The following is an 18,356-nucleotide window of genomic DNA, read 5'->3' as shown; positions in this document are numbered from 1 at the left end:
GTGTTTCTTCCTGCTGTTCAATGACTCCTAGAAGTCATACATTATTCCTCTTTGCCTCATCTTGCAGCTGTTGAAACTTTTCCTGGATCCTTGTTGATTTCATAAGATCCCTTCTTTCAGGGTTGCTAGCTGCCATGCTGTGTTCAAAGTCTGAGATTCAATCTTCAGCTTCATTCAAGCGGTTTTGGTAGCTTTCAGTGGCAGCTTTGTTTTCCTGGAAGTCTCTTTGAATCTGGTTCATGCATTCTGAGTCCTTTCTATATTTTTCATTGAACACTTCTGACCTTTGCCTTTGTTATTCTATTTTCTTATACGTTTCTTCCTCAGACTTTTTGAGCAGTTCCTTCATTATTATTGTCATTTCACTTTTTGCCTGAGGGATTCTTTCTGATCTCATCTGTTCTATGGCCTTATGGAGTTGTTTCTTTACTTCTGTTGCAATCATTTCAGGTCTTTCATGCACGTGTTTGCCAAGTTCTCCTATGTCGATGTTTCCTGGCCTTGTTCTGAGTGGGGTGGAGTTCTGGAATTGTGTTTTAGTTCTTTTTTTGGTCATGTTTGCTACTGGATGCAGAAAACTCAATTTCCCCCTTCAGTGCCTGTACAGCAAAGGCCACTAGCGTCCCTGGTTTTCCTGTTGGTCAGGTTTGTCCCTCAGTGACCTCTGAGAAGTACTACTTAGTCTTGGGTTTTCCGGCAGTTGTTGATTTGTGTCCAGTTATCCCAGGTCTCAGACGTGGGCATTGGTGTCAGCTGATGGCAGACGGTCTCATCCAGCATCCCCTTTAAGTTGAGGGCACGTGCACGGCTCAGACTCGGGTTGCACTGGTGTGACAATCCCAGTGTAGTGGACCTATGTCCCCAGACAGTTCAGGGTACAGGCAAAACCCAGACATGAACTGCAGGGTTGACAGTTTGTGAACCACCTGATTCTGTGTCTCCAGTCAGTTCAGGACACATACACGAACCAGATGCAGGCCAGCTGGGCAGCAATCACAGAATGCTCATGCCTGCGACCCCCTAGAGGGTCCGGGTGCAAGAAAAGCACAGACTCGAACCGCTGGACCAGCAGCTGTTGGAGCACTCCCTCACTTGGCACAGGGCATGCACAGGGAGGGGTCACATGCCCCCAGCTAGAGCAGTCCCTGGGGCTTCTGAATGAGGACCTCTTCTCTGGCTCTCTCTGCAAGCTTCAGCTAGGAACTGTGGTGGTAGAAGCACAGATCTGAACCACGGGACCAGTGGCTCTTGGTGCATTCCCTCACTTGGTGCAGGGTGTGCGCAAGCTTCAGCCTCTTAACACAGGGCTGTTACCACTTCTCTTGAAGTTGGTAACAAGGTTAAAGAAGAAATAGATGTAAACATAGTAAATACTATGGGACATAGTAAGTACTCAGCCATTATTTGTTAATCATGTTTTTGTTTTTGTTTTTGTTTTTTTCTTCCCAGTACTGGGAATTGAACTCATGACCTTGTGCTTGCCAGGCAGGCGCTGTGCCACTGAGCTAAATCCCCAGCCCCTTTTTTAATCATCTTGTTTGTAAATAGGACATGCCACCAGTAGTTCCCTTACTGGGAATAATAGTTACAGATCAGAGGCTTTGAATATGGGTAAACTTGGATTTAAATTTTTCTTCTGCCTCTTTCCAACAGTATAAACTTGGGGTAGTTAACATCTCTGTGATTTGGCTTTGTTATGACCCATGTCAGAAAAATAGTAACTACTCCTGGGGAGCTATGAAGGTGAAAGGGATTAAAATATAGAAAGGGCCAATATGACTGTTCCTTCTTTCCCCTTTTCTTGAAGGCTCATTCTGGTAAGAATTTTTTCCACTCTTTGTTGTACTCATAACTTCCTCACATTGGTGTGAAGGGATGAAATATTTAAAATATTAAATATTTGGTTTGGGATTGTTACATTTCAAAATGAACAGTATCACTGTAGTGGGGAACCTATGGCACGTGTGCTGCAGCAGGCTCTTTGTAGCATTAAAAGCTCTAAAAGGTTCGCCATCACTGCTACAGTGTGTCCTGCTTTATTTCTGTACAACTCTGAACGTCTGTAGGCGGAGACAGGAATGTGCTGTCAGTTGGGCCATCAGTTAATCCTCTATCAGCAAATCAAGCAGAAAAGAAAATGAGTCTTTCCAGGTATTTCTATTTTGTAGGAATGGGCAACATTTCTCAGGTATGCTGGAGCTGTGGTATAGGAAATGTCATATACCTTTGTCTCCTTCCTTCCTGTTGTAATACTTCGGTCTTTGAATCATTCACCATGTGCAAATTATTATCTTAATTTTAATGCATATTCAGTAAATGGGGAATGACTGACATACCACTACCCATTGTAATTAACAGTGTGGAAATTAACAGGTAAGGAAAAAGTTCATATTTGAAAAGATATATCCTGCCAGAGCATAAACATTTCAGTTTTTTAAAAGCATATTTTTCTAGAGTTGAACATGGATAAGATTTTAGTCACTGTTTAGGTTTCTTATAGTCTTGAAGTTTCTTATAGTCACTGTTGCAATAGTAAGCATTCTATTTTTACAAACTAACTTTTTCTTTTTTTTGTTTGTTTTTATTTTCTTCCAGTACCAGGACTCAAACTCACAACCTTGTGCTTGCCAGGCAGATGCTTTGCTGCTGAGCTGAATCCCCAGCCCCAACATCCTATTTTTAGAAATAAAAGCTACAGAGGGAAATTCCCACAACATACATAATTCAAAAATAATCCATCAAATTGAGATGCAGTCAGTGTTTTATACAGTATGACTTTTCTCAAATTTCCATAGAAGTTAATTTAAAATGAATTATCTCATTTATGAATATTCAAAGGTGCTGTGTCATTTCAAAATCCACCTTTTACACGTGGTTCTTCAGTCACTAGGTACCCAAATTAACACAGAGATTAAACTCTCAACACAGAGACCTCATGGAATGCCTCTTTGGAAAACCTCGAGGTGAATCATTTTTATGATACAGTGAAACCGGACTGTAATTACATCATTACAATTTGTGCTATACTCTATGGTTATTTAAGTGATAGACAAATATTAATCTTTGGATGATAAAGTTTTCAAGGGCAGTAAACTTGCAAATCAACAAACTGTACTTCTGTGTATGTATTCACTCCTCAAAGAAACTGTCCTTGAATTAGTCCTCTTCAGTCTTGCCTAAGGAGGAGGAATGGTCTACTTTTTGGGCTAAGAGGAACTGTGTGTGATAACACTTGTTCCAGTGACTGTGTGAGAATCATGTATAATTATCATAGAATTGTCCACATGAAAAGAGATGATGATAACAGCCTGAGATGTGTTTTGGTATCTAAGAAGTTGGACAGTCCATCAAAAAAGAATTTGATTATGTATTCACCTAAAATTCTTTTAAAAAGTTCTGCTAAGGAAAAATTTAACCTGAAGCACAATCACCATTAAGTTCAGTTGGTCAAAGCTGATTAACAAGTGTTTATGTCCTAGGCAAATTTCAGAAACATGCTTTTTGGTGATTACATCTGTGATGATGTATAAGTAAATAGCCCTGCCTGTAGCACCTTTTATTTTTCATTATTGTTTTTGTTGTTTTTGAGATGGGGTCTCATTATGTCACACAAGTGGTGTTAAACACATCACAGCCTTCTGAGTAGCTAAGACTGCAGGCATGTGCCACCATGCTTAACGCAGCTCCTTTTATATATCTTCATTCTACTGCACGCAGCATGGTAATTGTTTGCTTTCTTGCTGCTCTCCTCTCATAGGATGTCATTCAGTTCATTCAACAATGCTGCCTACCCTTGTGAGTACCAAATGCTAAGGGTACAACAGAGAATCAGACAAAAACAGATGCTTTCAAGATTATATTTTAGTGTCAGAGGCAGAATTAAAAAATAGCAAGATACATCATCAGTTAGGTAGGTTCTTTAAATATTCATCCCAGTGACATTATTGTTTAGCACACTGGTTGCACATAGACAACACTCAAAAATTTCTCACTGCTAGATTTATGCTCTTTTGTGAATACACAAAGCAATTGAAGCACACCTCTTCAGTATACCATTGTTTTTAAATTGTAAACACCATGGGTCTCCTCATTCTGGAAAAGAGGTATACACACATAAGGTAGAGGATGCTGAATAACTTCCAGAATAAAGCTTTAATAGCCAGGGGGCCTCTTATCTATGTGTAAAGTCGCCTGAAGGTTGATTTATTGTGGTGAATATAACAGCTGATGTAATTGTACCATGTGGCCCAAATGGGTGGGTATTTTATCATATCATCTATCTGTTTTGCTCCTGGAAACTTTGCAATGCACATAAACTCTCTTTCCTGTATATCTCTTGGACTTCATTGTTTTTCTCTTATCTTAGTAGTGAGTACCTCAGAGATATCAGGTTAATTAATTGATTTTAAGAGACCATCAAACCACTTGTTGCTGTGCATTTCTCAATTAGAATTATAATCATTAACCTAGATGAGCAACTGTAATGTGCCAGTAGAAGACATTTTGGAAAATAATATGTATTCCCCCAGCTCCAGGCTGCATAGCTCCTGGAAGCTAGATGAAAGATATCTGTTTGAGGAGGATCTGCACACAACTATCTGGAATGTAGGTTGGGTGGGCCAATCAGAGAAGAGCATTCCGGAGGCTGATGAGTCATCGGGCTCCAGGCACAATGACTGCCAGCCATGTTTGTTGGCCAATTTGCAGACATTCTTCTTTCTGACGAAAGTTCTCACACATCTCCTGCCAGTTTTATCAGACCTAAGTTTCCCAGGCAATTCTGTGGCGTCCTCAGTACCGCTGGACTCACATACACATAGAATGCATCAATAATCCACATGAGTTCCGATTCTTTAGTAAAGTAGTGTATTTTCACAAATTACATGAGGGAAAAAAACTTGTGAGAACAATGTATGATCAAAGAAAAATTGCTAAATTAGACACAAACCAAAGGAGTTAATAAAAACTTTCCATACGTCTATGGTCTAAAGTTAATAAATGAAAGTACTGATACACAGTCTGGTGATTCTTTTCTCTATGGAAAAGTAACATTCTTTTTTTTTCCAAACTAGAGTATAGCATCAATATGGCTCAAGGATTTGTTATTTAAAAAGCTAACAATCACAAACACTAGCACCTGCATGTTTTTTTCATTATGGGAAATTACCATAGGTGTTCTTGAATTATCAATAATGTGTTGTTATCCATAACATACTCCGGATATTTCTTGTAGAGAAATATTTCACCTATGTTTTATTGATGGATAAGTAATAAATCCATCCCCAAGCTGGCCTCCAGAGCAACTGCTCTTCATGGCTGAAACTGGCAGATAAAGGAGGGCAAGAAGGAGAGAGTGGTTATGAATGCCTGGGCATTGCACTGGTGTTCCGGGCTTCTGCAGCAGAGGCCTCTGTGTTTTTTCACAGCTGGTGACCACCTCCTGTTTATAGGGCAGAGAGAAGAATCAGAGAAGTGCATGCATCACTAACTGAAGTGGTTCAAATTTGCCCATCTCTATAACAAGGTCAGCCGTGCCAGGGAACTATACTGAGTGCATTTGTTCCTATACACACAGAGCATTGTCTTAGCTAGGCTGAGATACCCAGGAATATACCTAGTTATTATTAGAAAATACATTCATTTCATTCTTGTAAGGCAAGAGAAATATTCATCTTTAGACAAAAACTATTGTAGCAAACAGATTAGAAATTCTACAGTGTCTGCTTTGTTCATCACCGTAAATCTAATGCCTAACACATTGCCCAGCACATAGCAGATAATCAATAAACATTTGGTGAGTACAGAAGAAACATAAAGTGAAAATATCTCAGTCTGACTGCCAATTAAATCTTGGCTCTGGTTTCTTTGTATGAGGAACTGGGGCCAACTGGTATACTTCTTCAAACCAATTAGATAATTTAAGGAACAGTGATACAAGAGTTTGTATCAGAGCCAGGTGCTATTGTGCAGGAAACACCATTTTCATTTTTGTTTTTTAGCTACAGGATATTTAGGCCTCTAGTTTAATTCATTATTTTCCCAGGGAATGGGCCCCAGGGATGTGGGGAATAAACATTTCCCAAACGATTTGCCTGGTCTGCAAAATCTTATTTCTTTTAAGTGGCAACAAACCACTCTGGAATGCAGTAGTTATTGTATTGAAACTTTTAGAAACATTTAATGCTGCAAAATATGAGACCCTGTGATGGGTGGTCAGAAGTGACTCCGCTGATTAGATGTTCTTCCCAAATAGTCTGAAGGGACAAAAATAACATAATTGAATTCATTTCCCAATTTACTGAGGACATTTTAGATGTCAGCTCTGTTCTCATTATTTGAAAAACAAAGAAAAACAAAAGAAAGAAAAAAACAAAGAAAAACAAAAGATTCTCGTAGATGTAGAGACAAATGCATAATCATTATGTATTATTGTAAGTGATGGAACTTGATGTGGACAGGAGGCTGGGGTGATACAGAGGAGGGAGAAACTGCTGATTCATTTAGGTGTAGACAGGGAAACCTACATCGGGGTGAGTCAATGATTATATGGAATTTGAAAGATGCATAGGAGTTGTCAGGCAGAAAAGGAGTTTAACAAAAAAAGAGTTACACAAGCCAAAGTTCAGAAAGGCCATGGCATATGTGGGGCAAGTGCAGCCTTCGTCAGCGGTTGGAGCATAGGGCATTTGCAGAGAAAATGATGTTACTGAGATGGACTTTCAGATGCATCATCAAGGAGCCAGCTGAGGAATTCATACTTTGTTGTATTAACAATGAAAGATTTGATAAGGGGTATTTATCTTCCAACTAAAGATCTCATCAGTGCAAATAAAGATATTTCTGACAACGGTCTTGATTTTCTTTTCACTTGGAATTTAGATTTTGTTTTTTTTTGTTTTTTTTTTTTTTGGTTTTTCTCCGGTACCAGGAACTGAACTCACGACCTTGTGCTTGCCAGGCAGGCGCTTTTGCCGCTGAGCTAAATCCCCAGCCCCGGAATTTAGATTTTGTTATAGAGGTTTTAATCTTTGTGATACAATGGTTCAGATATCATTTAATTTTTCAGTTTCATCTTCTGATCACTGATGCTTTATTTGCTTTTATACTCAAGATGTTTTCAAAGCCCTTTTGTTTGTCTTTTCTGCAACTACTTGGAAGTCAAATGTGGCTTAGTGATTTGACTCACTTATCTTGTAATTAGAATCATTCATGGAACTAGTTCTATAAAATGATTTCTTTGCAATCATGAAGTATCAGGAAATGGACACAGGAGATCAAGATATACATTGTTACTTTTAAGTCACAATGGCAGTACAGAGGTGAACTCATTTTTACAAAGTTCTTAGAAAGTTATTTGCATATTTTTGGGAATATTTTAGCCAATTTAAGGTTAGAGTAAGAGATATAGAAAAGAAATGTAAAATTAAAGACATTAGAAATATTGTAACTAACAAGAAGAAAATTCTAAAGGTAATATTCCAGAACAATGTAATATACTATGTACAAATTAATATCATATGTTCTACATTCATTTTGAGAAATTGTTAATCTCTTATTTACTTACTTAAATGTACTTCAGTTTTTCTTTGAAACATACATTTGTGTGTTGGCTTTGAGATTGCTATCCAGAGTATGAAGAATCTAGTTACTGATAAGAATGTGTGTTATCCCTTGAGCCATTCTATTTGTGTACATCTCACTTACCATAGAAGTTAGCATTTTTACAGTTCTGCTGTCATTTTGAATTCAAAGGCTATAAATGCTTTTATAAGTGATTCTGATATTACTCATCTATTTTTGTCAGTATTTTGCAAAATAACATAACAATGGAAAGTGGACTGAATGACATGTACATGGCTGGTTAAGTTAAGGAACTATAAGGGCTGAAAACATATCTGTACTCAACTGTTTTCCTGCTGCTGTTTGTGTTCTAGGTAACAATGGCCAACATTGGAATCAATGCAAATAATTCTCTAGAGAACTGTGAAACCACACTTTTTGCTCTCCGAATGGCAACGTGGAATCAAATCCTAGATCCCTGGGTATACATTCTTCTCCGGAAGGCCGTCCTTAAGAATCTCTACAAGCTTGCCCGGCGCTGCTGTGGGGTGCATGTGATCAGCTTTCATATTTGGGAACTTAGCTCCATTAAAAATTCCTTAAAGGTTGCTGCTATTTCTGAGTCACCAGTTGCAGAGAAAGTAAGTCCTCAAGCACCTAGTTTAGTAGGACAGTAAGTCAGTGTAGGTCTAGAACAAAATTCTGAATAGTTTGGGCAGTATTTCATTTAATTAGATAAATATATGTAGTTTAACTGGAAAATTCAGACCTCAACATGTAGTTTGGGAATACCTTTGTCAGATTCAGCTTTTTACATTTGTTAAATTAGCTGTGTGCTCACACAGTTTTCTTTCTCTGTCCACTGGATGTAGAATGAGACTATGCTATGAGAGTCAAATAGACAATAATTTTGAGCTTATCTGTGTGACTCATGCTTTTGGAATAAATGAATCTGTTGAGGTCTAATGCACTTAACTGGCCTGTTTGCCAGAGAATGCCTTAGTGGTATCTGCACAGTAAGACTGATATTTTGAGATCACTGCTCTGCAGCTATTCCTTATTCCATATAAACGAGGCTAAATGAAATAGAGCACTATCATTTGTTTTGTTGTCGTTCTGGTCTGTTTTAGCAGTCATTACATACCCTCAATCAGTATATATGCGTGATCATGACATTTGGGATTCACTGTGGCTGACAGGTCTGGGTGACAAGTTGTTTTATCTTGTGAACCTCTTTAGAATGAGCCCATCTTGTTGCCTTTGACAGATATGACTGCTTGTATTTATCATAAGGAAGGTTAATTTTTTTTGAAGGATTATTTTTGGCAAGTAATAGATCTGCAGTTGTCAAACACTCTTCTTTTTCTCTGAAAGTTTTAGTGAACTGATCCACAATAATTTTAGAGAAATGAGAGTGGCCTTTTAAGACAGATACAGACAACTTGCATGATAATCAGTTCCTAAAAATCTCTACCACTGACAACACAATAACTGAAACCCCAGTGTTATGTACAGAGAATGTAGGAAGGATGTTTTACTGTGAGCTATAATTTCTGTGCCAGAGAATAAAAAGGTTCATAATATATAATATTCACAATCTGCAGCTAGTGTGTTTCTGGTTTACACATACACATAGATGTAAGGCATCAGAGAATTCCATTGAAAGCTGGTTCACTAAATCAGTGAGATGGCATCTTGCAATGCTTTATGCTACCACTGTCAAGGGAGACAACTGGAAATTAGCCATACATTTTGGGGTCATTTTAATTGTAAATCAGAAATTAAGGGAGAATAGTGTCTCTCCAAATTTCCCAATAATTTAGACCTTCCTTTGCTTGTTAGTATAGTTCTGTCCACATTATAATTCATTGGGTAGAATGTATTAGTACATATTCAAAGTGTCCTGGGCCCATCAGAAATTAGGGTAGGTAGATCTGCTTTAGATAGGGAAATACATTTCCATAAAGATTTCCTGCTTCCATTAAGTTAGATCCATTTAAAAATTAATTTCCCCTTTGAGACTGATTTCTTAAAATATTATGTTCATATATTTATGCTTTCAGTTGGTAGTTTACATTGGAATTGTTAATTTGGGGGAATTTGGGTATATTCTCATTTATAAATTAAAAAAAAGTAAGCAAGCAGCCTCAGTGAAGATTTAAAGCAGCCATTTTTTTCAGTGAATTTAAAGAAGAAACACATGCATTGGCACATGTAGTCTTAAGACCAGTAAATGATTAATCATATAACTTTAGTTTATTTGCCTATAAATAGCACATAATAGATACTAAATGAATTCTTGCCAAATTGAATTACAGACAAGAATTTCCTGGTACAATTGGACATAGAATTGCAGTTTTTACACATTTTTAATTTAAGCTGAAAGTTATATATAGATTATTGTGGTGTATATATGTCTGTATATATGTATGTGTGTGCATGTTATGTGTATATAATGCGTATTTCTAAAAACAGCCATTTTAATTTGTGATTGCTATTAAATTGCATAAATGTTCTCATGTGTCTCAAGAGCACTTAAAGGCAGGAAGAACTTTCAGGTGTTTCACTTACTTTCAGACCAGGTATTTATTGCCTGGAGCTACTTAAGGATGGTGGTATTCTGTGGAATAAAGCACAAGAAACCAAATCTCTCTCCTTCCTCGCTACATTGGATAAAAACCTGCAGTGAACATTTTCCTGCGCTTTGACTGTGGAAAGGCCCTGGAAAGAACCTCATTCACAGGCCACAGGCCTCTTCTCGGGGGGCCTGACCCAGTGGCAGAGTTGTCTGTCTATCGTCACAGTGTCACCCTAGCCATGTGTGTCCGCACTCAAGAAATCTTGTGTGCCCTTATCTTGCATGGGATGCAAATGTTTGGGGAGCACCAAAGGAGGCACTCTGTGCATATTTAAAGGGTTGTCTGTATTATGTGGGCATGGATTTAGGGCTATCGAATTGGTCTTAAAATGATGTGAAATGTACCAAGTAGCCATCGAAAACTGAAAAAACGGTACTGAAAGAGTATGTGTTTATATTGTTTTAGGCTTTTTCCCCCCAAGAAAAACAAAATTAAAGTGAACACAACAACGTGCATTACCTGGCTTCAGGATTTTGTTTCTGTTATTCTTACGCTGTATATAGTTTGGCAGTTTTCTATATCATCACCAATAGCGGGAACATCCATCAATAACTTCCATACGTGTTCCAACTGGATATGTGTTTGTTCTGCATTTTGGAAGTAAATAGTGTGAAACATTTTAACAGGCTCACCAGTTTGACTGAGTGAAGCTCTGTTTTAAAATTCACAATTACATTTAAAGTGCAACAATATCTCCACAGCAGGTAAAGTATTGGGCATGCAGTTTCACATACTATCACAGCATATGATTTTTAGAGATGATCTTATAGGCAAATTCAAAATATGTACAGGCTCTTTTTAGTGTCTGAATTTTTTGGAAAAAATGACACAAAATTGCCCAAGGGTTTTAGGATTATGAATATAAAGACAAAAACAGAGAATGCTGACTCATAATTAGCTGTGGGTACATCCGAAAACGTCAGGCTTTTTACTGATGGGTTCAATTAGGTGACAGAACTATGCCCTTTACAATTTTTTTTTTTTCTGGAGATAGAAAGTTGCTTTTATCTGCATAGCTAAAGTGGAAAATTCCTAAGCATTAATACAAACACGAATATAGATATAGCAGTGTGATGTAACAAGTTGTGTCTGTTCACGTTAAGATTTAAAAAGACAAACCTGCTTTAGTTTTGTGCCTAATTTGAGCTTAGAATGTAAGAGCACTCGTTAAACATACACCGTGAGCTTTTGTGAAAACTGTTGCTCTCTTTACTGACTGCACCATTGCTCCACATTCACCCTCTAGGATCAGAGTGTAAAGACAGGGAATGTACATTTTCTTGCTCCCTCATCTGGCTGTTAGAAGAATTTATCACCTGGTAAATCATGTTGGACTTCAACTTGTTACTTCAGTAAAACGTGAAATATATTCTCTGTTATGTGAATAGATGCGTTTTGTGCTCTTCTTTACGTAAAAGATTAAATAATGATATGTATATGTTGTTCATTGCCTTGGTATGCAGTTCATGTAATTTCAGTGCTTTGACTAGCTTGAAACGTCAAATGATTTTACAATAAACATGGATTAATGTTTATCAGGAGTGGTTATTTTAGGAAGATCCTATAAAACTTGGAAATCCTGAACCTGAACTCCTATTTTTATTTGCCATTGGAGGGGAGGCATTTTGTTATGTAGGCCCTACCCAGTCTTTGATGACATCTGTGTTTCTTTTACCTGTGCCTCACTTTTACTTAGGCAGGTCATAATAATTCAGATCTGATCATTTTCAAAACCTGGTGAGCTAGGGACAGTTAGGATAGCCTAGATATGATTATGGTACCTAAAACTCCCCAAATTTCTGTGCTGTCAGCCTTATAAAGTTTTATATCTTACCTGTGACTCCCATCCACTCAGAAGGGGGGCTCATGTCATTATAATCACTGCCAAGGTGACAAGGTAGCTTCCATTAGGTTTGCCGTTCCCCATGCCAGAGGGAAAAATACAGATCATGGTGATCATACCTAGACCTACAGAGTATCCACTGCCTCATACTTCTCAGCCCAGAGAAAGTAACATCAAGGGAGCAGGCCCTACTGACATTAAGGGAGCAGGTAAGTACATCCTGGGATACAAAAGAAGAACTGACAATACCAGTGATTTCAACATTAGGTAAAAAATAAATTTCATTTTTGTCTTCCTCATAATATTTAAGCAGGAATCTTTTGTTTAAAGTTTCATTTAGAAATGTCCTGAGATGAAAACACTTAGGATTCACTCTTCATGAGTACTGAGAAAAGTGTTCCTTCAGTCTCTGAAGATAAGGCAGAATGAATGCTGTAATGCTGCTTATAATAAGTAAAAGCTAGTTTCTAACAATTGTACAGAACATAAGGGAAATAACTTGATTCTTAAAAATACAGAAAACAAAACTTTCCATAAAATACCCAAGCATTGCCTGTTGCAGCCATGTCCAATATGATTGGGCTTCTAATAAGTAAAAATAACTGTAGTTTTGCCTTCGTGCTTTTAATTTCCTTACTAGAGAATGTGTTTACCCTGACATTCTGTCCCTGAATTCTGTCAGACTGTCAGAAAACCCGAATAGTGTAATAGCACTGGAGCAAGATTAAAGTACATTTCTTTCCTTTTCCTTCCATCCAAGTGGAACCAGTCCCTTCATTTTGAACTCAAACATGGCAGTACAAAACGCAAATCAGGAACTTGGTTAAAATAAAATCTTTGCGATCTTGTGATGTGAGCTCCTGTATTCTAAGTGTCCTGTGCTAAGCGGCTATAGGGAGTTACCTCACAGGTTTTCTGGTCGAGCTGTCCTGCCCTACATAAATATCAAGCAATATGATCAAAGCTATGCTTTGCAGTTATGAGAATGCAGTATTAAGATTTTCACATTATCAAAAATTTAAATTTGCTGATGGTATATTTACAGTTAACAGTTTAGACAGGAAAGCTGGGCCTGGTGGCGCACACCTGTAACCCCAGCACTCTGCAGCTGAGGCAGGAGGATGGCTTTGAGTTCAAGGTCAGTTTGAACCACACAGTGAAACTCTGTTTCAAAAGAGACAAAAAGAAAGAATAATGAAAAGTTCACTTTTTTTTAGTAATGTATCCATAATAAAGCAGAGGCAAAATTATTGAAATCTGAAGGAAGCATAATTTAGATTTGCAGTGTACTTTAAAGTTTTGATTTAAAGATGTAAACTTAGTCTTAGGATTTCATGTTTAATTTGAATTTTCACTTGAATTTTCCATACGCCTAAATTGTCATACCCTAAATTAACAAAATCTGTTCTGCTGTTGTAGTCTTAACCTTCCCATGTTAAATAAATTCTACACTAATAGATACTTACATAATTTTAGTTTTAAAAAGTGAGATAAACTTGAGTCATTTATAATAAAATGGATGCACCTTGAGACCAGAATGTTAAGTGAGATAAATCAGACACACAAGCTTCAATATCACATGGTTTCTCTAAAGAAACCCAAGTTATAAATAAAGAACTGAATAAAAGATGGATAATAGGAAGCAGGGAGATAGATTGTTCTCAGATGGAGGAGGATCAAGAGATGGAGGGAGGGGGAAGAGAGGGAGTGGATAAAGGAAATGAAGATGCCTTGTGTACGTGTACCAGCTCTACATGAGTGTAAACACAATGCATTACAAACGTGGAGCCATAAAAAAAGGAAGCAGTGAGATTGCACTAGATACACTTTTGTAACTTGCTAATTTCAATAGTCTATATTAAAATTATATTTAAATATCTGAATAGTGTTATATGATATAAATATATCAAATTTAAATAATTTTCCTATTGATGGAGAATTCTTTTTTACTTTTTTGGTACCAGGAATCTAACTCAGGACCTTGCGCTTGCCAGGAAGGTGCTTAGCCACTGAGCTATCTCCCTGGCCCCCAGAAGTCTTTTTATTTCTAGTTATTTTCCTCTCTCAAATATTGCAGTTTCACTAAATACATCCTTATGAGTTTATTATTGTGGCTAGTGGAATTACTAGATTAAGACAAGCTCATTTATAGTGCTGTCATGTACTGCTAAAATGTGCAATGAATACTACCATTCCATTCTAAAAGAAAAAGCCAGTTCCTGACATCACCTATTGTGCACTTTAGCAGACTTTTAAAAAAATCAGTAATATTTAAACCATACATTTTGTATCTTTTTTCTATCTTTGTTACTCTTTTAATATTCTCTGAATCTCTCATTCCAGACCTTTTTGCAATCAATATGTCAGTGCTTTTCTTATTGACTATGGGAGGGTTGTCCATGTTAAGGTTATTTTTTTTTAAAATTTATTTTATTTTATTTTTTTTCATGTTAAGGTTATTAATAACTTTTTATCCATGTTACTAATGTTTTTCTTCCAAACTGTCATTTTATTTTGCATTGAGGGTGTCTTTTTTTAAAACCGTAATAGAGTTTTACATTTTTGCATAGGCAGAGTAATCTTTTATGTAGTCTTTGATTTGTTTCTTTTTAGAGAGAGTTTTTCCTTCCTCAGATATTAAAAACATAACTTCCTGATCCTTTTCTACTATTTGAGTTTTACTTCTTGTCTTTAACTTTTTTTGTTTTCATTGAATTTATACTTTATGTCTCATGTCATGGAGAGATACAACTTCTTCCCCCTCAAATGGGTAGGCAATACTACCCCCCCACTTTCTTTGAAAGTTGTAGTCTTAAAGTCTTTTCTCGGGTAGATTTTCACTAGAAATTTTGAATTATTAAACTTAGCTCATCTGGCTTCTATTATTAACCCAGGGATAAAACTCTAGTTTAGATCACAAAATAATAAAAATAATGCTATTTTTCGTGTTTTACAGTGACACTAAGACTTATCACCAGTTTTTCTTGTACAGATGATTATTGTGTAATGCCATTTTCTCTTTTTGCCCATTGTCCACTATGACCAATGGCTCTGAGTTTCCAGGAGGTAACCGGAGCAGTTGGGAGTTATATTAGCTGATTAGAGCTACAAGACAAAGTACCATAGACTGCATGATTTAGAACAACCAAAGTTTTTCCCTTAATAGTATAGATTTCAAAAATGTGAGAATTAAGGTTTGGTTAGAATTGGTTTCTCCTGAGGCCTATCTCCTGGCCTTGTGGATGGCCATGTTCTTCCTTTGTCTTCACATGGTCTTTCCTCCTGTGTCTGTGCCTCAGTCTCCCCCTCTGCTCAGGACAGCAGTCACATGGGGCTAGAACTCATTCTAAGGAGATTATTTACACTGAATTTCCTCTGTAAAGGCTCCACTGACAAAACAATCACATTTAAAGGAATTAGAGATTTGGACTTCAGTGCATGAATTTTGGAGGGACACAATTCAGTCTGTAACAAAAGCAATACTGAGATAAAGTTATAGCAACTGATCCACACAGGGACTGAACCTATTTTTTGAGTTCTCAAACACTAACATGCATCCTTATTATTTATGTGGTGGACTTATGAAATTAGACTGCTAGGCTCCATGTCAGTGACTGATTCAGTAAGTCTGGGATATAGCTAGAGAATTCTTGTTTTTAAAAGGGACCCAGATAAAGGTCCCAGGCGATGCTATCTAAGGAACATATTAACCTAAACTAGATTAATCAGACATACAGCATGACATAGAACATTAAAAGAACCAACAGACAATGAACCATGAGGTTTTGGACAATGTAAAATTTCGCCACTATTTTAGTACTGGCAATTTCATTCCTATCCTAATTTTCCCCTAACTCCAAACAGATCAGATCAGAAAAATACATGCCAAAAAAGTGACAGAAAATTATAGATAGGTTGGTATACACCAAGAATAAAAACAATTGTACACACTCGTGAAAAGCAGAATAAGTGAACTAAGGTCTAGTTGATCTCAAATCTCTTAGTGGATTTTTCTGAAAATGTAGATGGGCAAAATTCCCATAGTATTCTGTGAGAATATTGTTTATATTTTAGTGCCTTATCCACAGCTTTGCTTTCTTTTTAGACCCCTCCCCTTCCTTCTTCTCTTGCCTTCTCCTCTCCTTTCTTCTCTTCTCTTCACTTTTCTTATCTTTTCTCTATTTCTTTATTTTTTTAAAGAAATAGTTCAAGGCCACTTGGATTAGTTCTACATTTTCCCCTCAACACTTCCAACATTTATAATCTTTGAGCCTGGTATTTTCCACTCTTGTTTGAGTCTAGTTGCTGCGCTTTAAAACAATTTCTTACTCTAATAAAATAAATCTTTAATTCATTCTTGGCTTTCCAGGGGAGAACTGAGTATTTGTTTTCTAAATACAATATAATGTTAATGCTTTTCTTCTGGGAGAAATAAATTATTATAATGGATTTTATTCACCCTAATTGTTTGGCAAACAATTACATTGAGAGTTGATAATAAATAGACCAAAGCAAAATAAAAATACTTGGACATAAAATCCCATTCTAAAAGCATTAAAAATATGACATTTTTATGCAAGTCCAAGTAAATGCTGTTTTTAAGAAAAGAAAAGCTCCAGAAACAAAAGTCTATACTGAGTTTTGCATGACACAGTTCCAACAGGAACCTTCCTCTCTCTTCTAAGATTATGTCACTGGTGACTGTGATACTTATAAAGGATACAACATAAGCAAAGGTATAAATGTTTTAAGTAGTCATTTCATTCTAAAATCTCAGTGCCAAATATACTAATTTATATACTTTAACTATCAGAAGACTTGAAAACAGCACTAGGAGACAGTTTTCTTAGGATCGGTGACACTTGTCAACACTATGAATTCTTTTTTTAAAGATTAGTGACTTTTTTTCTCACAGTTACTCAAAAGAAAAGGAAAAACAGCTCAAAAATGTCCTGAGCATTAATGAAGGTGAAATTGGAAGTCACTCATAGCTATTTACTTTTTAAATTATGAGTATGCAGATAGTAAAATTGTCCTTTATTACTGCTATTGGTAATACTTTATGAAATAACAACAGTATTTCCTATGATGTAGAATTTTCCAGATCTAGCTATAGCTCCCACATGTTTCTGACTTGCGTCATGTAGCCTAGCTCTTTTTTATCCACTAATCAAAACTTGTGATGATCACTAAGAGTCCCAAGAAGAAACTTGTGTACCAAGGTCGCAAGTTGCAAAGGAGTTAGACTTGGGCAGTGCTGTAATAACATAATCTCCCTACATGATCAACTGGATTTTGGCTTTTATGTTCCTTAAACATACTCTTAGCTCATCCTCTGTTCTTGTCAAGTAGGTTGTATAGTTCAGTACGAAGTTAAGCTCATTTAGGCTTATGTCCAACTAAAATATAAATACATTGTGGATCAGCTTGCCTTTACCAGAAGAAGCTACAAAGGACTTCAGATTCAATTCAGGATTATAACTGATTCAATCTGATTCAGGGAGACAACACCAGCTACTTAGCCTTTAGGCCAGCATCATTACCATTTACCTATACATTTGTTTAGAAACTTTTCAGATTCTTCATTTGTGAATGAGGGAAAGCATATGGGGAACAGGGAGAAGGATATTAATCTGCTTGTAAGCTAAGCAGAAAAATCTCATCAGGGTTTTAATGACTGAAGAGGAACAGAGTGTGGTGGCACATTTCTGTACTCCCAGCACTCAGGAGGCTGAGGCAGGAGGATTGCTGTGAGTTTGAGGACAGCCCAAGTTACAAAGTGAGTTTAAGGCTAGCCTGAACTGCATAGCAAGACCCTGTTTCAAAAAGAAAAAAAAAAGGAAGATGATCTACTCATATCATCATATTATAGCATTGCCTTTGAAAATCTTTTATGTCTCATAAGCATTGCCAGTCATTCTTTATAAGATTATAACCATTGGAAACTCAGTAGTTTTACTGTAATTCTGAGTAAATTTTGCTAATAAGAGATTTAAAAATACCAACACTGTCTGAGATACAGCCTGTTACTAGGTCTCCACTTGATTAATGATCCTTTCTTAAAATAGATATAAGCATCATTGTTTGGTCTGATGATTAAGACATGGGAGATGGTCGTTGAATTTCAACATGTAAGCTTCTTGATTTTGCTTTTTACTCCATGAACTGCTGAAAACCAAGTTTCATCATGCTTTACTTGATGTGTGTGGTGGATTGACAACTTGTGGTCAACTTATAACCCTCAGCTGAACTCAGTAAGTGTGTTGCTGGATGTGGGAGGCATACCTGAGGATTGTTGCCAGCAGCATAAGAGG

General features: G+C 36.8%; 1 protein-coding gene across 3 annotated transcripts in view; it reads left to right on the top strand.

The window, feature by feature from the left end:
• Ptgfr (prostaglandin F receptor (FP)) overlaps nt 1–11,734 on the top strand; it is a 48,255-nt gene extending 36,521 nt beyond the window's left edge. For all 3 annotated transcript variants that reach the window (XM_013514555.1, XM_005385183.2, XM_013514554.1), the window contains exon 3: nt 7,935–11,734. In XM_013514555.1, coding sequence (XP_013370009.1) covers nt 7,935–8,237 — 303 coding nt within the window. In that variant the 3' untranslated portion in view covers nt 8,238–11,734. The remainder of the gene's footprint in view (nt 1–7,934) is intronic.
• The last annotated feature ends 6,622 nt before the right edge of the window (nt 11,735–18,356 follow it).

Source organism: Chinchilla lanigera, unplaced genomic scaffold (genome assembly GCF_000276665.1).
Source record: "Chinchilla lanigera isolate Chin_1 unplaced genomic scaffold, ChiLan1.0 scaffold00022, whole genome shotgun sequence".
Classification (NCBI taxonomy): domain Eukaryota; kingdom Metazoa; phylum Chordata; class Mammalia; order Rodentia; family Chinchillidae; genus Chinchilla; species Chinchilla lanigera.
Note: the sequence above shows the minus strand (reverse complement) of the source record. Positions and strands in the feature narration are given on the sequence as shown.